General features: G+C 36.2%; 1 protein-coding gene across 1 annotated transcript in view; it reads left to right on the top strand.

Moving 5' to 3' along the window:
- LOC149560959 (Zincin-like metalloproteases family protein) overlaps positions 1-21225 on the top strand; it is a 358697-nt gene extending 337472 nt beyond the window's left edge. Inside the window, exons 16-17 of the mRNA XM_089824904.1 lie at positions 18371-18536; positions 20343-21225. Coding sequence (XP_089681030.1) covers positions 18371-18536; positions 20343-20584 — 408 coding nt within the window. The 3' untranslated portion in view covers positions 20585-21225. The remainder of the gene's footprint in view (positions 1-18370; positions 18537-20342) is intronic.
- The last annotated feature ends 385 nt before the right edge of the window (positions 21226-21610 follow it).

The raw sequence follows: 21610 nt of genomic DNA, 5'->3' as shown, positions 1-21610 counted from the left end.
TTACAATGCTCATGAAATATGGCCAAGACTTTGGCATTTACATGGATTACAAAATGATAATGCTGGTATAATGCACACTTACAGCTGAAAGCTTATAACACCCTAAAAAACAATACTAACAAAAGAACCTGGTTGTAGATGGCTGTAATAATTTCCTTCAATGCTGCCCCTTCTACTTTGCTTTTCCGATTTGCTTTTTCAGCTTTTTTTTTTTGTTCTGCTTTTTCGGACTACTTTTTTAGTTCTGCTTTTTCCACCTGCTTTTTCGTTTCCGCTTTTTTGGACTACTTTTTCATATCCGCTTTTTCAGGCTGCTGTTTTTGTTCCGCTTTTTCGGACTGCTACTATGTTGAATCTCAAGACCATATCTTTCAATAGCGTCAAGATTTTCAGCTTGAAGGGATTTCGTCTTGCAAACTATTGAGACATAATCTCCAGAAAATTTTTCAATTTCTTTGATATTTTCAAGCATGCTTAAAAGAAGCTCTTCCATTTCTTTTATAGTGTTCTCACAAGAGCTCCATCCTTCGTTTTCTCAATGTGGGATAAAACATAACTCCCTTTATGTAACTTATGTTTCCAATGTGTTATAAAATAAAGGGGACTCTTTTAATTTAAATATTTCCCACAAACTATAATCTATGCATTAATAAAGTTAAATATTTAAATTTAACTTTATAAAATAGCTTTATCAATGCAAAACAAATCTTATCAATGATAAACATGTCTTCTTGCCGATTTTAAACAATTACCATCGACATACCGTTGCCACTGGATGTCCACCCATGCCCAAGATGACTTACTATAAATAGTATGCCCAAAGTTGCCTCAAAACCCCTCAGAAAGACCTGCAACTGAAACTATGTAGGCCAAATAGCCTCTAAGCCCCTTTAATGTCCTAGTTAGCCTACGGGACCGTGGGGAAATAGGCTAACGACAACATCATGCTATAAATGCTAAAAAGGGGACATTACAGAGTTTCAGGGACAAGGGGACAAGGGCTTGAATTTGGGGACGGTAAGGAGACGTTGTAGGGATGATAATGGAACAATAGTTACGATCAGTGTTGATATACAAATTGAGGTGAATGGAAGTCTTCAAGGCAAAATCTACAATATAACATCTATGCTAGTGCCCCATGAAAGGAAAACTAGTTTTCATGAGGTTAAAGAATCAACATGTAATGATATGTGCCATACAAGTGACCAGCCAGCATTTGTGGGGAGTTGGTAGAGGATTGGTGTTGGTAGTTAATGTTTTTTAGTTACGCAACAGTTGTCAGTTGTCAGCACTAGCACCCTGTCAATACTGGCACCCCCTCGACACCTCTATATATTTTCATGTTTTTGTCTTCGAATTATGTTGTTATCGTGATGAAATAGAAGTATTGCTTTATCACTCCGATACATTTTAAAGCATTGATGAGGTAAATCAAAATGCATATGTGAGTAATCTTATATTATATCTATTCATTCATTGTTCTATGACTCGGACTCGCCTATGACTCAACAAGGTGATCTCGACCGGTGGTTTGACAAAATGAAAAAATAGAGATTTTATCATTTTTCACTATTTAAAACTTGTTCCATGCATCCATTATTGAATAAAGCTTTAAAACACTATAACATCATCAAATAGAAGCTAATTTGATCACATACATAAACATACATCCATTACATGAGTACAAACGTAAATTGTAGCTAAAGGAAATAAAAACCATAGATTTGCAAAATGATAAATACTGTCAAATGTATATAAAATTGATGACATCAAATGTTCCCAAACATTTGAAAGTTATAACTAGAAACAAATCTGTGGCTTAGGCTCGAGCTCAGCCTTAGCCTTAGAGCAGTATGTCTGGCTCCTACAATTGCCATTGACATAGGTCTTGGATGACTAACAAGCTATTGTCTTTTCCATAAGGTGCCACTCTGAGCAACATCAAATGCAGTGACAGTGATCGTGTTCTATCCTCCTCTACTGTAGCCACAATCTCAGCCTCTCTATCTGCCTGCTAAAACCACTTATGGTCCTCCTCACTAAAGACAAAATCGGTAGACTTAGTGAGCCAGTCAGACTCTGGATTGATCTATGCTAAAGTAATCAGAGGGGTTCATGTCCAAAATCTGTTTGGTCTCACAACAAAGGTTGTAATGAATGAAAACAAGGTCTTTAAAACTCTCCACAAATAGTCTATTACACCTCTTCAGATGGATGTATTTGAATATGGACCAATTGCGCTCGCATCGAAAAGCGTTGCATGTTTGACTCAAAATATGGACGACAAGTTTTTGTAGGTTTGGGGTTGTAGACCCAAACAATTGTGACCATCTATCTAAAATACGGAAATAAAAAAATATTAGTCTCATTTCCAACTTTAATGATATATTATAAAATCAAAATACGTAAGCCATAACATTATAAACTTAAGAATCCTAAGTTTAACATGTATTTTGAACTGGCTGTGTCTCTTTCTGAGCGTCTTTGCACATCTTGCTTGTGAAAATCACCCCTTTCTCATTATTATATGCACCTACGTTGTAATGTCCCTTGTTAAATCAAGTTTGTAATATTGGAACAATGTTCTTACTACTGCAAATGCGAGAGACTTCTTCCTATTAAGACCCTTATTCTTAATAGTTATTTTGATACTAAGTAGATGGTAAACAATATAAATAAGTCTTGATTTGTTGGTTGATATGTATATGGAATATAATTATAGACCCCAAAACATATTTATATATATTATAATTGCAATTGTTTTCTGATCTTTTCCAGGTGAATATATTGGTGAATTATCTTAGCTCTATGGACCTTGTAATGATATGAGAGCAATATGCAGATTTGGAGGATGCAATCTTTATTGATGTGCTGTTTGATTTTATGTTAATATATGGGCTGTTATTTTGTATCTGATTTATGATCGCCTATCTAATATAATGATTCAAATACATAAATGTTATTCTATGTGCATAGGCTCTTCGATCCATTAGGCACTTTTTGTCAGTAGTAAATAGGGTGTCTGTAAACATTCTCTAATTAATATCTTTCTCTGTTCTTTTTTTCCTCTTCTGATTCTTTTATTTTATTTTCCTTCTGCCTAACACTGACTTTGTGTGTTGTCCAATACATACAGTTTGATACTTTAAATCCACCAATTATGAATTTATAGCCTGGAAATATGATATGAGACCATAAAAGGTTAAGTTGATTCACATCTTTGATCAAGATTGATTTTCAATAATTATCTCTCCTTGAATTCATTGAGATTAATATAAACTTAACCTTCAGCAACGTTATGGATACTCCAAGTGTCGGTCATTATGACTGGCTGAAATCATTCGAATGATTGTCATGTATTGGTCTACAAACCAATCACTAGTATATAATCAATGCTTCAAGACTTTAGTCACTGCTAAGGAAGAAGTCGTCCATCTATTGCTCTCCTCCCATGGAATATAGTTTGTAGGTTTCTATACATGACGTTGAACTATTGTGTAATCTTTTTCTGGTCTGTTGTACTCCTTGTTACATGTGCTGAACGTAATTGCTAGAGATGAGTGTGTTATCATTCCTTCTCTATATGTCTCCCAAGAATGTTGATTGGTTATAAACAGTCTAATCTCCTTCCCTAATATTTCATGCTGCCTGTAAATATCTGTCCTCTATGGTATTTTTCTGTTCATGAATGTAAATCTGACTTTATATCTGTTATAACTATGTGTTGTATTCTCCAGACTTTTCTTTTATTACCGACTGGTATATTTATGAATTGCTCTATTGATAATCCAGATGGTTGATTTTATCATAGATTCTCCTTTGCACATATGAAGTAAGAATAAACTGGTTGATGCCTCCCTTCATTCAAAGAATCCTCTATTAATACCTTAATATTGTGAGGGTCGTGCCTTTTTAGTGCCCAAGACTCTTCACTTTTTTTATTAATGGTACCATTATGAATTTGTTAGAGCATTCTTAACGGTGGCAGAGATAAAGTATCAAACTATAGTAAGTCCTCATGTCGGGGTTGAGATTTAATAATTTATGTGCATTGGAGACAATATTCTTATGGCAGTGCTATTTAAAAAGGCTAAAATCTGGTCTGAATATTTACAACACCATGAATTCTATAAATCATTTCTAGTGCCAAATATGTGATAACCAATCATGTATTGTCAGATCATTTGCCTCCGTGTTTTGTTTCTTTCATGTGATGGTCATTGTATTTGAGACTTAACAGAGTTTGGACAGGACACTCTCATACATGTCATCAACCAAAATGGAGTGCTGTATTTCAAGCTATGTTGTGATTACCGTGTTTGCCTTTTGTTATACCTGTTTCAAACATTATGTGTATGATCAATATATGATCATTTTGTTGTGTTAATCCTTTGTAGTAAGTATTTGTGAGGCATATAAGGAGTTCTTATGTAAATTGTGGTTTATTATTATGTTTTATTTATATTTATAATTTTTTTTTATCATTTATAATCATCTATATTTTATTATAATTATAAATATATCTGTTTTTTATTATTTAATATAATATTATATTGATTATAGAATTTTAATCTCCGATTGGGGACGTGACATATGTCTTGTAGTGTAGATGTCTAGTCATTTTTTGCATCACTATGTATAGGTCACTAAGAACCTCCTCATCCACCTTGAAGTTATCAAGAAAATGAAATGATGGATTAAGAAACTAAGCTAGTGCGTGGATGGGCCTATGAAGCTAGTTTTGCCATCTCCTATCAATGACCTCCCAAACGGGGACATACTTATCAACTCCTGCAGCCTTGGATCTGATGGCCTCCTTGGTCCTATCCATGCCCTTCTATATGCATCTCATAGAGTGCATCTCCCTATCAACAAGTTGTAGGAGAACTACGAGGGGCTCAATGACCTATAGATAATATTAAAAAGAATAGTTAAGTCACAAGTGTGCATTTAAAATTAAACATTTTAAAAATTGCAAAGTTGCAAACAAACCATAAATATATATACCTCCTTGCTCTCTCCACAAGGAGTCTAAAAATTTGGCTCATCAAAAATAAAATCAGTCACATCCATCTCTGCAGTGGTTGTTACATGGGATGAGACAGTCCACTCCTCACCAATGAAAATACGTCTTAAAGATTCCTTTGATTTCAACAAGGTTTTAAGTGTGAGGGAATTCGAGGCAAATCTCGTGATACGGGGATGAGCCAACTCTTTTTGCCACGTGTATTGCCTCATCATGCTAAGGACCAATGCATGATTGTAGATAAACTTGCAGATGTTCTTGGCTTTATCAATACATGATTCGACCCATTCAAGCTTGTGTATATCTTCTAACATGAGGTCAAGGCTGCACATGGAGAAAAAAAAATTTGGGAGTGTGTCTCCATCAAAAGTTTACCTACAACAATTTTAAATTAATTAGAAATGTAGATATGTTAAGAAATCTTAAATAAATTCATAGATGCCTCTTAATCAAAACTTCAAAAATTAAAAGTTTTCCTCCAACAACATAACTTGCTGCATTAACCATCACCTTTTGCACCACATTTTCTTCTCCCACCTCATGTAGAACTTTTTCAATAATCTCACACAAGTATGTGACATTCTTCACATCTGAGGAAGCATCACTAGACTTCAAGAACAATGTAATGTCTCCAATTTAGCAGGTTCCAACAGCTTGGCGATGTTAGTTCATAATGGTGGCCCTTGTGAGATGACATTGTGTTTTGAGGGTTTCAGTGGAGTGACTTGCTATTTGTAGGAAGTCAATTTTGCAGAGTTTCTATTTTTGACAGTGTACTTATGGCACCCTGAGTCCAGGCTCCTTCAATGATTGATTGGATTTATTTAATGAGTTACATGTTGCAAGTTATTTGTTAAGCATAGCTTAATGAATAACTTCATTACATCATTGTTCTAATTTGATAGTGTGAAGTTGTAGTTTCATTAGTGAAACGTGTGTCAATGGAGCTCTTGGGCATTTGGTGTGTGAAGGAAGTCACATTTCATTTAATGGTATAAAAAGGGTTCATTGTGAAAATTGAACCTTCTCTTCTATTTTTTTTTAATGAAATTGAGAAACTCGTAAAAAGTTTCAACGCTGGAGTTGGAGAAGTCTGAATTGCACTTAGAGCTGGTTCTAACCAGTGAATGGTGTGTTCTGCGGAATAATACATGCAATCAATTGGTGCTGAGGTATATCAGTCAAGGTTTTAGCTGGTCTGCTTTTCTTGTTCTAAGAATCAGAGGTATTTCTTGAGTTTAAACAGTTTGAGACTGCTGCAATTTGATATTGACTGGGATGGCTCTCTGAGGTGTGAATTGCTTGTAATAATTGGTCAAATGACGTCCCTGAGAAGTGCCATTATAAGCTGCAAACTACCTGGTCTTAGCAGCATTCAAATATATACAGCTGTGTGGGTTTCCATAGGTTCTGCATTCTCAATTAAGGAGCCACGTTTTGCAGCAGCCAAGTTTCTAGTGCTACACTTCAACATTCTACAGCAGCGTTGGAATTATATGGTCTGCAATTTTGATCTGGAAGCTGCGATTAGGAATGAGAATCAACTACAAATTGCCCAACAACATTTCTACTCATTCTGGGTTCCTTTATAATTGATTTGCTTATATGTACTATTTGTAATAATTGCAAATTTCATAATTGCAATTCATAGTTATTGTGCTGACATTCATAGAAGTTTATTTTTTTGTCATTTATATAACGATTTCTTATCTATCTTTAAAAAAAAAACCTATATTCGAAAGACAAAAAAGTTGCAAACTTTTCAAAAATCCAAAACATTTCTTCAGCAAAGCTACAGAGTGAACCAGCAGTGCTCTTATAGACATGGTAGATCCTGAATGTAAAGCAAAATAATTATCAATTATCATGGAACATTCAACAAATGAAAGTATAAATTAATTACGCACTGTATTTAGGGAAGCAGAATAATCAATCACCTCCAAAGGAAACAAGAAAATTTTGGAGTGTCCAATTCCTCCTATCCGTCCAACCATCTGTCATTATAGCACAACCCTTTTGGCTCCAAGATTTTTTGTGGTCCTCTAGCTTAGGTTTCATATCATTAACCATTTCTAATCAGATGGGGCCACTTAACATTAGTAGGGGATTTAAAGCTTGCCTCCCAAATGGTTAAGCCATCTATCATGCCTTGCCAATAAGAATACTTGTCACAAATAGATTATGATTAATCATTAGACAAAGAGAAGTTCAACTTCAAACTATAAATTTTAAAATTTAATTTTAAACATAAAGCAATCAAATATTTTTTTAACCTGGCTGCAACAAATGGAATGTTGCAAAAGTACCAAAACTTGCATGCGTCATTGACCTCCTTGTTCCAACCCATGCTCTCAAGTGAGGGCTGTGCACCAAGAATGTGTGGCACAGAGTAATTGTCCAATAGTGCTAATAGGAGCATATCATCATGCGGTATCATCTTCCCATGTAGCTAACAAGTGATCAGGGAGGGCACTTTGTAAATCATGTCACCAAATTGCTCATGACAGACTTAAAAACGTTTTCACTCCTTGTAAGCCCTTATGATCTTAGAGCCACTGGTAAAATGCATTGGTGATCTAGAAATCATGTGGCATTGAGCAAGAAGATTGGAAGAAGTTGTTGGTGCTATGGGCCTACCATTCGACATACAAGGTGATGACTGGTCAAACATCATTTCAGTTGATGTATTGTCAAGAAGACATTGTACTACCAAAGTTCAAGTGCCAGGTCTCAAGATAGCTATTGAGAATTAGTTAAGTGATTTGGAAAGTTTAAGAGAATGGTTGTATGCCTTGAGCAAGCTTGACAAACAAAGGATGATGCCTCGGTGACGGCTATGGACGCTGCCCAACAATGCTGAAAGTTGTGGCATGACAAACATATTAGGTGTATGGGATTCACTTCAAGATGGTGTTGAAATAGAATGGTTGTAATGAGATAAAGTGTGAAAAAATCAAAATATAGTGGCTTGGTCCCTACGGGATTAAAGAATTTGGAGAGAATAGAGCTATAAAACGATCAACACTCTATGGCTAGTCATTTCAGGAGTTAGTGAATAGGTCAAAGTAAAAAATGTATCATGAAAGAAGGAAGTGAAATGACTATCTGATAAGAAGGCTTGATCGAACAAGTAAAAGAAAGTAAATAAATAAAAATAAGGAAAATCTCTCGTATGAAAACCCACCATACAGTAAGTTTGTAATGTTCCCGTCATAAAATAAATAATTAATCAAAACTTTGTGTATGGGCCAATTGATTTAGTATATCTTAGACCCATTTTTAGTTAGTTGTTTTCGTAGGTGTGGCCGTTAGCTATTTTGTAAACCCTTAGAAAGTTCCTCCGAAAGGTATTTAAGCATGGCATGTAGATAGTAGGGGAGAGGACCCAGTAGTTGATCACCCTAACTTTGTGCTTCTCAAAATCCTATGTGAAAATTTTAAATTACTCTCATTTTTTGATAGTAGCTTACTTGGGAAGTCCCCTACTTATAACTATGTTTTCAAAGCCATATCATCAAATATGATGCCACATAAGCATGCCTTTTGCCAAGGTGTCTAAAACTACCTAAAAAAAGTGAGACCAATCATAGTGCATTGAAGACCCCCATACTTGTGCAGCTGATGTAGCATCACACTATTGGTTGTTTTCTGGGAAAAGGGACACTTTTCATTCAATTATGGGTAGTCATCATTAGCAAAAACAACTTCAAAATCACAACTATTGGTACAATCTTGTCAAAAATCTTAGATATTAAATCAACAAGTGTGGGTGTTGAGTTAACAACTCCTATTACAATCATTTGAACATGCTCAAGTACTAGGTCCTCTCCCCTAGTTGGTATGCGATTTGGATTATTTCTTTGTACTGCGAATTCTTGTTGGAATTCAATATTGTTTGACATTTCAGAAGTGAAAGATCTTTCCTACTTGGCTTTCTCTAGTTTCGGTGGGAGTTAAGCCTCACCCTATTCCATCTGTATTATTTGGCTTGGATCTGGCAAATATCATTATTTAAAAGAATAATATAGTCTTGGTTTCAAATTGATGTTTTGTGCATATTCAATCTTATTGTGTATCTTACTTGGCAGACCGAAGGCTAATAACATCTCCGCATCCATTCGTACATGTTCTGTTCTCTGTTCTTGACTCCATTGTACATTCTTGCTGATTGCACTCTGTATGGTTACCTCCTGCACTATACAACTGTACTTCCCAACCGTATGGTCTTCCAACTGCTCTGTACAACCATCCTTCCCCAACCATATGGTCTTCCAATTGCACTATACGACCATCTTTCCCAATCGTACGACCCTCCCCATTATATCGTATGGCCTTCCCCTTCCAACCATACGACTTCACATCCCTACACCTATGGACATCCGAAGGACTATATGTACATCTTGAGCAGGCTCCACACCTCTGCACTATGCAACATCTAAAGCAATTTCCCACCCACCGTATGGCCACCTGCTACATTGACGATAAAATCGTAGCCAAGTAAGTCAGGAACATTAAAGTGGTATCAGAGCCAAAGATCCTATGAACCTATGGACAGTGAATGAAAGTTTATAGCCAGAAGAGAAGGAGGTCCAACTTAATTGATAGAATGGCAGATCAAGAACCCACTCCTGCGGAAGTCATGGCACTATTGAGGGATCTTTTGAGGATTCAGGCACAAATCAATGACACTCAGTGACTTATGGAAGAAACTCTCCAGAAACTGGTAGACAATAAGATATCTGGGGAACAAAATGGTCAATTCTGACTCGGTTTTGGGAAAGGCGAATCCTCATCTGGCACTCTCTCGACCTTCCATGCCGACTTTTCCAACACAGACGGAGGTACCACATGAAGGAAGGCTACCAATCTTTGAGGAAATTCAAGAACAATTGAAAGAAGACTAGAAGAATCCAAATTTGGAAGAGGATATATCCTACAAAGGTTACGCAGAATTGAGAATGCGATATTCCAAAGGTAGCAACTGAGGATATTTTAACGATGATCTTAGAAGAAAATTGAGCAAATTAAATTTGTTACCATTTAACAGATCCGGATCCATATCTACCCAAGCATGGCTAATGAAGGCCGATACTTCCAACTTAATACAATGTCAGAAGAAGAAGAAGCAATTAAATTTGCAGCACTCCACTTAGAGAGAGTGGTGCATGAATGGTGACATCATGACACTATTACGTTGGGGCATGACCCAATGAATACTTATGTAGAAGTCACTGAGAGATTGATAGATCGATTTGATGGTAAAGATCCAAAACTTAATTTCAAAGAGTTGGCACAATTGAGGCGAACTAGATCAATCAACTAGTACATCACATAATTTCAAAAACTCTCAGTTTTGGTTACGGACATTTCCGAAAGGAGATGGACAGTGTTCTTCATGGACAGACTGACAGAACCACTAAGGGTTGGGTAAAAGGTTTTAATCCTACAACCCTTTTGGAGGCTATAAGAAAGATGTGAAGCATGGCATCATCATCGGCATCATCCTCTCAAGGTTACTCATACTCCAAATTGCCAGTATTTCCAAGGGACAAAGATAATAAACCTTTGCCGAAGAAGCCTTCGTTTGACGAAGCTACCAAACAAGAGCTCCAAAGGAAGAAATTATGTTTCAATTGCAAGGGACCATTGGAACCTAGGCACAAATGCCTCGTTAAAGGGAAAATACACTACATTGAAGTTGTATCCGATGATGAGGATGATCAGGAGGATCTACCCACAGAAGATGACCACCCCTACAAGGACTCCAAAATGGTTAATTTGAATCGTACAAAGAGGATCACTGCATTGGTACGACATGGGGGAATCATCGCCATGCTAAACTTCATAAACTCATCTTTGGTGAAAATAAGAGGTATACCTACTGAGACACACGCAGGATTCCAGGTCAAGGTCGCTAGAGGAACACTTTTAGCTTGTACACACCTTGCTCCCCAACTAAGTATCACCATGGCTAACCACATGGTGATAGAGGATTTCTTTATAGTGGACATAGATGATATGGAAGTTATTCTGGGCATACAGTGGATGGAGACACTTGATGAATACACACAAAGTCTCAAGCGGATGGACTTCATTTTTGTTGTCAACAGAAATAATTTTGTTTGCCGGTGGGATGGCCAATAAGGCACCGAAGGAAGTTTCAACACAGCTGATGGAGGCCATTTTTCAACACGATGACATTGTATGGCCTGCACATTGTTTTGTTTTGACGGAACCTATAAAAGGACAATAGACACCTCACTGGGATGATAATCTTCAAAATATCTGAGTACCCATGATAAAGTTTCTATAGACATCCCCCTAGGCATACCCCCCATTGCAGGTTTGAGCATATCATCAAGTTGGAAGCTGGCGCCGAACCAGTTATCACCATGCCATACCATCATCCCCAAAAATTCAAAGATGAGATCAAGAAGATGATTCAGGAGCTACTTGAGAAAGGATGGATCTGTGCCAGCTCTAGCCCTTTTGCATCATCAATGCTATTAGTAAAAAAGAAGGATGGGACAATGCGCATGTGTGTGGACTATCGTGCATTGAATAAGAAGACAATAAAATATAGATACTAGGATCGAAGAATTGTTGGATGAGCTGCATGGTGCAGTTAGTTTTTCTAAAATAGATCTCTGTTTCGGATACCATCAGATCTACATGTGGGAAGAAGATGTGGAGAAATGGCTTTCCGTTGTCACTATGGCCATTATGATTTCCTGGTTAAGTCGTTCGGATTAACGAATGCACTAGCTACTTTTCAATCTTGCATGAATTGTATCTTCAACAAACAATTGTGTAAGTACTTGTTGGTATTCTTTGATGATATTCTTATTTGCAGCAAAACTTGGGAAGAACACCTGAGACACTTGAATGAAGTCCTAGGGATCATGAAGGCTTAGTCCTTGTTTGCCAAGCAATCCAAGTGTGAATTTGAAATGACAGAAATATTATACTTAGGATATGTCAATAAATATGGAGTGCAAGTCCACCAAGAGAAGATTCAAGCTATCTTGGATTGGCCCCCACCAAAATTGTTCTTTGAGTTGTAAGGGTTCTTGGGGCTGTGCAGTTATTACCGGAGGTTTGTAAATGGTTCTCTCAACTCAGTGCACCATTAAAAAATCTAAGGCTCCTTCGAGTGAAATGAAAGGGCGCAATGCACTTTTATAAGTTAAAAGAAGCAATGAGCACTTGCCTGGTTCTTGCCTTTCCCAATTTTAGACAATCATTCATTCTAGAGTGTGATGCATCCAGAGAAGGCATTGGCGTGGTATTGATGGAAGATAGACACCCTATAGCCTATGAGAGTCAGAATCTTACACAAGCAGAGCGTCTTTATTCCATTTATGACAAAGAGATGTTGGCCATCGTGCACGCACTGGCAAAGTTCTTACAATATCTAGTAGGTGCCAAGTTTGTCGTTCATACCGATCATAATAGTTTAAGATATTTTGTAGAGCAACGGGATTTGATCGAGTGGCAACAAAAATGGGTAAGTAAGATTCATGCTTTTGATTTCGACATTGAATATGTGAAGGGAAAGAAAACTGTGATTGTTCATTCCTTGTCAAGAAAACTTGCCATCTGTTTACTATCTCAGATTTCAGTTGACTGGAAGGCACACTTATTGGTGGAATATTCAAAAAACACATTTGCATGTAAGGTAATGGATGGCAACACTCAGGATGACCAATACAAGGTGATGGATAATATCATTTACTATAAGGATTGGATATAATTAGTGCCTAAATCCAAACTGAAGCAAAAAATCCAGAAGGAAATACATGCCTCACCCTTGGCTGGACACCTGGGTTTTCTCAAAACATATAGACAACTTAGGGAGAGGTTTTCGTGGAAAGGACTTAAAAGAAAATGTGTTGCAATACGTACAAGAGTGTGCAGTTTGTTAGCAAAACAAATCCGAACACACTTTACTTGTTGGGTTACTATAACCCTTACCTATATCAGAATAGAAGTGAGAAAGTATCTCTATGGACTTCATCATCGGACTTCTGAATGTAAATGGGAAGGATTGTATCTTTGTGGTGGTTGATAGACTAATGAAGTATGCACACTTCTTCGCCATCTCAGATTTTCAGGCCCCACAAGTAGCCGATTTATTTTTCAGAGAAGTTTTTTTGTCTGCATGAGTTACCTTGAAACATTGTTAGTGACAGGGTTGGTCAGTTTAAATTTTTTTTTGGACAAAATTGTTTATGTTGGCAGGAACAAAATTGTTGCCAAGTACTAGCTACCACCCTCAAACAGACGGACAGACATAAAGTTTGAACAAGTGGCTAGAAGGCTACCTCCAGAACTACGTTTTGGCACAATAGGCATGGGTCAAATGGATGCCTCTGGGGGAATTCTGTTACAATACTACTTATCACATGTCCATTGGGATGACACTCTTCAAAGAACTATACCGTAATGAACCCCTTTCATTTATCGACATGGTATTGGGTGACAGTCGCACACCAAAGGCGAGAGATTGGCCTCAGGAAGGGCAAGACATCCTGAGATCCTTGAAGGAGAATTTACAAAGGGTGCAAAATCAACAAAAGATGTATGTTGACAAACACCAGATTGAGAGAAATTTCGAAGTGGGAAACTTGGTCTATCTTAGACTCCAGCCGTACAGGCAATCCTCATTGAAGGCAAAAGAAAAAAAAAATTGAAGCCATGATTTTATGGTCCTTATCGTGTAGCCCGCCACATCGGTGAAGTTGCCTATGAATTGGACTTCCAAAACGAAGCCACATCCATAATGTCTTTCATGCCTCCTGCCTCAAGAAAGTCATGGGAAAAAACATTGTAGTAACCACAGATCTTCCGCCACTCAATGAAGAAGGGAAGCTGGTATTGGAATTGACTGAGATTATTGATATACGTGAGAAGACTCTGCAGAACTGTACCTTGAGGGAATACTTGGTACGTTGGAAACACTTAATGTTGATTACGCAACTTGGGAAAGTGAACACATTTTGTAGCATCCGGCATTGCATTTCCTTGAGGAAAAGAAAATTTTGGGACGAGAGGACTATAATGTTCCTATCATAAAATAAATAATTAATCAAAACTTTATATATGGGCCAATTGATTTAGTATATCTCAGACCCATTTTTATTTAATTGTTTCCATAGGTGTGGCCGTTGGCTATCTTTTTAAACCCTCGAAAAGTTCTTCCAAAAGGTATTTAAGCACGACATGTAGGTAGTTGTTGGTATGCAATTTGGATTATTTCTTTGAACTGCGAATTCCTGTTGCAACTCAATAGTGTTCATCATTTCAGAAGTGAAAGATCTTCCCTACTTGGCTTTCTCTAGTTTTGGTGGGATTTAACCCTCACCCTATTCCATCTGTATTGTTTGGCTCGGATCTAGCAAATCGGAGCACTATCATTATTTGCAACTATAATATAGTATTGGTTCCAAATTGATGTTTTGTGTGTATTCAATCTTATTGTGCATCTTACTTGGCAGATCGAAGGCTAATAACATCTCCGCATCCATTGTACATGTTTTATTCTTTGTTCTTGACTCCATCATACACCACCGTACATCCCCTTGAATGCAGTATGTATGGTTACCTCTTGCACCATATAGTTGTCCTCACCAACCGTACGGTCTTCCAATTGCACTGTACAACCATCCTCCCCAACTATACCAACCTCCCCATTATACCGTACGACCTTCCCCTTCCAGTCGTACATCACATCCTTGTACCGTACGGACATCCTAAGCAAGCTCCACACCTTTGCACCATGCAACATCTAAAGCAATTTCCCACCCATTGTATGGTCACTTGCTGTGTTGACAGTAAAATCGTAGCCAAGTAAATCAGGAACATTACAAAGTTATAAACATTCAATGATTTTCATACGCAAAGAAAAATGAATGTGTCACACAATTCATCTATTAACGACATTGTCAAATAGATTTTTATGATTGTAGGAGGAAAACACATAAATTTGTACCACCAAAGAACAACCCAAGCACAAGGAAACATTGAGCCGCACAAGAAGAAGAGGGGCATACGGTGGCAAAAGAGAATCAAAATTTAGAGTTTATTGGCTAAATTTTTTGTAAGCAACTGTGATCATAGCTTATGAAATGGGAACTTTAGACAACGGTGTAGTGAGATAAATCTCTCCTCGCATCAATAGGGGAGGCTCCCTTTTTACCGTAGATGGCTACAATAAAGACCTAATTGGAATTGACAAAGGGATGGTTCACTTAATCAATTCCTTTGTTTTCAAGAATGATTTCTTATTACCAACTACTACTTGTAATTAAACAAAAGGAATCTATCTACAATATTACCGGTGGCTTAAGTATCGACGTAAGAATGACCTTAAGATAGCAGTTATACTTGACTTATTTGGTTGATAGCAAGAACCCAAAGTCTCCTACAAGCAACCTTCTTGAAACAAAAGGAAAAGGGCTAACAAAGCTCTAAGTCTTTGTTCAACTATCCAAATATGAAATAATATACAAAGGAATCAAGCTCAAAGTCTTCAAATCTTAGTACTTGCTGCCACTAATAAACTAGATTAATCTCGTTCAAAAAAGCTCGAAGTCTCCTGAAAACAACATCAAACATTTGAATGGCTTTGGTTTGAAGGAAAACACATTTTGTAATTAGAAACATATGTATTTGGGACCAAAATCTACCTTTTAAATTAAAATGAATAAAGAACTTATTTTAATTTAACATTTACATGTAAATGGGTTTCAAAAACCCACTCTAAAAGGTGATTTAAAACACATGCATTAAATTATTAAAAATGTACTTTAGACACAATTACATATGCAATCGCAATTTAAAAGCACACTTTTAATGATACTGGGATTTCGAATTTATGGAAAGTGGATTTTCATGAAGTATTTTGCATGTGGATATATGCAATATGAAATAAAATTCCCACTTATGCACTTAAATTATCTCATGTAATTATATTTAATATTTAACTATAGTTTTTAATAAAGTACAATAAAAAATAGTTCATAAAACATAAAAAACTATGGTCAAATCAACTCAGAATGAGCTGAAATTTTAACCACAAAATCCACTTTAAATATCAAATATAAGTTTATATCGTGCAATTGCCAATAAAAAAGCCTACTTTTATGAGGTTTTTAATAAAAATATGCAGTTGTCCTGAAAAACCCCACTTTTTTCCTTATATCTTGAGCTAGATAGCTTCGATTTTGACCTAAGTTAGCTCAAATCGAGCAGAATTCCAAGGGCTATTCACCTAAGGCAAACACAAAAGCAAATGCTATTGACAACACAAAGAAAAGACAAAGTTTACCAAAAATTGAGTGTTTGTAATGCAAGAAGGAGAACTCTTACCTACAAACAATTGGGGATAATCTCTATGGAAATTTTTCAAAAGAACACAAACAAGACTACACAAGACAATTTGGGGATAATGAATTGTTTTCACGATGACATATAAATGTGTTAATCAAAGAGGATGCACCTATGAATCCATGAGAAAATTGCATAGGGTTGGCTCAATTTTGTGATGTCAAAATTGAGTACAACAGAGTTGTCTTCCAATAATTGAAAACAAGAGTGAAGAACAGGCATGAAGGATGAGAACAAAATGTCATGCTAGGTTGGTCAGCTAAAATAAAGATAAAACGCTCTACATAATATTTCACCATATGGTGGTGCGATGAAAGCAAAATCTGCACAAGGAAAAGAAGGCATTATATGACACTTAAACATGATCTAAAATCACTGTTCGACAACGCATAGGCAGATTGAACGTATAGAGGGGAGAACAATTTGGCAAGGAAAGAAAAGAAACACGGTGACATGTGAAGAGTAACTGGAGATTGCACAACATCAAAGGCCCATGGAGATATTAAAAACATTAGAGTACGATAATGGAATTGACGGAACAACCCCAAGTATATTGTGTGTACCAACGATCTGGTGGATTGAGTTAGCTACGCAGAAGAGTTGAAGTAGATCCTACACCAAGATTGAATAGGCAAAACCGTTCAATTGAACTAATTCAAAGGGGCATTACAAGTTGGGGACTCGTACCACATGAAGTAAATATTGAGTTTTGTGCGACACCATTGTGAAGTAGAACCATAGGGTATAGCGCGAAGGAGAGAGGAAATAGAAACATATAAGGTCACATGTGAATGCAAATGAAGTGTATGAGGCTTTTGAAGGTGTAGAGGGCCCTATATGGGACCCACATAGTCTTAGGGATCTAAAAGAACCAATAGGAATTGTTTTTTAAGAACTAAATTTTTGAACTTTTAGGGCTATCATTGCCGACCGCACCTTGTCCTGTCCTAGATGCAGTTGACGGATGCTTGGGCAGTCCCCAAGTACAATGCTGAAAGTTGTGGCATGATGGTGAATTAAAAGAAATAAATAAATAAAGAAGATGTATTAGCCCAGATAGGTTTAGTGGGACTCAAAGGTATGGTAATCTACAATAAGAAATTCTATGTGCTAAAGGTAGTTTAATGAAAAGATCTATAAATTTGGAGAGATGATACCATTATGACAGTAACCTCATTCCAGTCCTTGCATGCTAAAAACATCAGGCCCACAGTTAACGTTACTGAAGAAATTTCTCTCTTCATTTATCAAAGATGCTTGCATGCATGCCAACTTGCTAAAGAGAGGAATTTATGGAGTACCTTATGAAATCCCTGAATCGACAACTCCAAAAAGAAATATATATTTGTCTCAGCATATGAAGCTTTATATTTCTTGATGAGCATCTCATTTATAAGTCGATTCATGGACTATCTAGAAGCTTTCTGGTAACACTTCTATGTTAAATTTTTTTTGTTATGGAAAACAAGCTATCTAGAGCTATTTATTTACTATGATTGATTTAATGCATTGATGTATTGACATTGTTTTGTCACACAAGCCATCCAATTCTGTAACTTTGTCTTGCTTGCCACCTTCGAAATAATGCAATATTATTTTGTTTTAGGAAACATAAAAATAAACACATCTTTTTGAAATTAGTTCGAGTTATATCACATTTTGGCATAGCTTTACCTCTTGTTATCTACACAGCATGATAAGGTATAACACATCAATCGTTTCTCCTTTCAGTTACTGAGGCAATTTTATTTCTCCTTTCAGTCACTGAGGCAATTTTTTGTTCTTATTTTAAAAGTGTTTAAAATAAGAGATACAGTGCTGCACAATGTTTTTCGTTTGCAGCTTACATCATCTTGCATAAATGTTGTTTTGCATATGGTTTCTGTTTTGATCTTGCACTGATGTTTAACACCTGTGTTATTTCCAAAAACTTCCTAATGATTTGTTCATCTCCAGATTTTTTTTTCGATGATTGATCAAACTCTGTTTGGCGAGCAACCATTACATGGAAGAGACACAACGTCTATAGTTGCAGATTTGAAGGAGAAGTACACTAGTTGGAAACATGTTGAAGGGACACATTGGCACACACGATTCAACCATCTTGTTAATTACGGTGCTGGTAGGTGATTTGGCCTCTTTGTCGCTAGGCGAAAACCCAATCTCCACTGGGTAGTCAGATTTTGAGAGACTGCAAAAATTTTCATTAAATTATGTTGCATGAAATCTGCAGTCCTAAATTATTTTTAAGACATTTTTTTCAGAAATTAATTGCATTTATGATTGTGTTTTGTCTTATTCAAGCTCACATTGGGCTTTGCCAGTTGGTTCAATGATATCTTGCTGTCACAGTCTTCACTGCATTCAAGATATATTATCTCCTGCTGTGAAATTTCCCACCCAGAATGTTCTTGTTTTGATGAATATATTTGCACATGCAATATTTATTGTTAATTTCTATAATCCAGCTGCAGATTAATTGCTCAACAAATTACACACAATAGAAACAAGAATATACATCTGATTTGTAACAGCTAATACTCTGGGTTTATTAACAGCAATAAGCAACAGAAGCAAACTCGCAAGAAACCAATAATGAATAATCCAGATAAACAAAATCCAATGTGGGATTATCTGCAACCGCACTTTTATTCAGCTTCAAGAGCAAGAACTCATATAACAGATTACAAGATTGTCACAACAATTATTTCAGCCTCACAATCTCCTCTCTTTGTCCACACTCTCACTCTCATTGAATTGCCAACTTCTGCTAAAACTTGTCTTCAGAAGAATTTAAAAATTTGCAGATTTCCTTGCTGAAATTTTATTTCCTCTTCCTCAGTTTCTTCGAGAAATTGTCTTCCTCAATTTATGTACCTCTTCCTCAACAGTCCAATTTATAGGTTTTTTACTCCAAAAGCGCACTCCTCTATTGAGAGTTTTTTCTAAATTTAGACAACTTTTCTATATTTATACATCTTGCATGAACTATGCCCACTACAAAGAAGTTACAACTTACCTAAAATTAGAGAAAGTAGACTAGAGTTTGAACTTCCTCATGCATTCTTTGTTAAAGTATGTAGCTTTGGTCAGACAAATGTTATGAATAACAAATCTGAACTGTATGCATATATACATATCAATATGACTTACATATTCATACGTATATATACATATTGTCAATACAAGTTCGATGCTATTCTGATATTGTTTTCTGAATACAACTGATGCACTCATATATATATTTCATTGATAAAAGTTAATATGTTCATATGATTATCGGCATGGCTGTAGATGCTGACTATTGTTTATCCCATATGGTTATGGGTTTGACTGGCAATGTCAATCCTTATTTGGCATTATCGTTCATGCAAGTATTATGTGTGAGTTATACACTAATGAATTGGTGTAATATTAACCAATCTGCATTAGCAATTGTTATTGTTAACTAATCTATGTTAAGATATAAGGGTGAATGGTCATGACCATTCACCCACATACCCTATCATAGACTATTTATATCAAATGAATTCATTCTTGCAAGTATCGAAATCAATAAATACAAAGCAAGATCTTGAGAACAATAACAGTTCTGTGATTGAAACATTCCTTATCTTTAGCTGTGCAAATACATTTGCAACAATCCTTTGCAATTCAACATTCTTAAAATAGAACTCAACACCTAAGAGAGAATTCAACATGCAAGTAACATGCAGACACCTTTCAAGCTAACAAAATCAATATTTACCACTTGCCTGGCTAGCAAATAAAGCAGCTTCCCTTTTTATATAATTATCTGCTGTCACTTGTTTGTCGGTTTGACTATCTCAAATGATCATGAGATTTTTCAATATACTTAATTCTTCTATTGGTTAACTAAAAGTGACTCTTGTCCTCGCTGAAAGTGTGTCTTATGTTTAACTTGCAGGTTATTATAGCTACCTGTATGCAAAATGCTTTGCTGCCAGTTTGTGGCAGAAAGTATGCCTTGAAGACCCACTTTCTCTGGAAACAGGTTCAATTCTCAGAAATGAAATTATAAAGTATGGTGGTGCCAAGGACCCCTCCATTCTATTGAGGGACTGTTTAGGGGAGAGAGTGATAAAAGCCTATCCTAGTGGCGGTGTAATGCCTAATAAAGATGATCTCCTTCAGGAGTTGAATCTATGATATGATTTGATGCCATTTTCAGAAATATCTTAGCTGAAATGAAATCCCAAATTTTAAGCTCTCTGTTTGATGGTGTTCACATCGTCAGGTATTGTGACATCAAGTGCTTTTGAGATTGAAGGGAGCGTATGGATTTATGGCAATGTAGGAAGCACTGTGGTCATCTTAACTTTGCCATGCATTTAAAGCAAGGACCTGGACAAGTGTTCTGCATTATTGCATTCGCTGCTGAAGTAGCAGCACTGCACAAAAGGTAGTATTTTTAAAATTGACTTGCAGGTAACAATTTCTCCGGGTTTCTTTTGTGTCAAATGCTATAGGAGGGTCAGAGCGCAACATGAGACATTTTTCAACGTGAGAATTGACTATTATATCCTCGTGTATTTTTTGTAAAATATGCACTGAGAGCATTTGTTAAAGTGTACCATATAGTCTGGAAAATTACGGCTTGTAAGTTTAATACAGGTTTCACTGATTCTTTTGGGAACAAGGAGTCATCAAGTTCGAGAACATAATGATGTGTTATGCTAATCGATTCTTTGAAAGTTCGATTGAATTGCACCAGATAGTTTACGAAGTGTGAAAACTGGAAGCCTGTTTTCAGTTCACTATATAATTCAAGCAATTTTGTGATTCAAAAATCATGTTTCCAATCATATTTGTGTCGTAGACGAACCTTGTTGGTTTACAAACAGCAAATGAGATATTACTATATGGAGAAACTTACTTTTTTTTGGTAATATCTAATTAAAATGCTTTAAGATAATGCAAATGGGCATGGAAATGTTGTTGGGTAAAAAATTATTCAACGGAAGCATCAGAACAAACAAAATGAATGGAGCTTCACCTAAACATGGAAGTGACAGAAAACCCAAAAAAAATAGAAAGATCTTATTGTGCTGAACATGAAATCGACAGAAAATCAAGGAAACTAGTAGTAGCAGTTGCATGTTTTTACATGTATTAGTACTATAAGACAATAAAAGAATTGTGAAAATAATATATATCAAATCAAACCTTATGTAT

The sequence above is a fragment of the Cupressus sempervirens genome, chromosome 4 (assembly GCF_028749045.1).
Source record: "Cupressus sempervirens isolate cs-2001-9-10 chromosome 4, ASM2874904v1, whole genome shotgun sequence".
Taxonomy (NCBI): Eukaryota; Viridiplantae; Streptophyta; class Pinopsida; order Cupressales; family Cupressaceae; genus Cupressus; species Cupressus sempervirens.
Note: the sequence above shows the minus strand (reverse complement) of the source record. Positions and strands in the feature narration are given on the sequence as shown.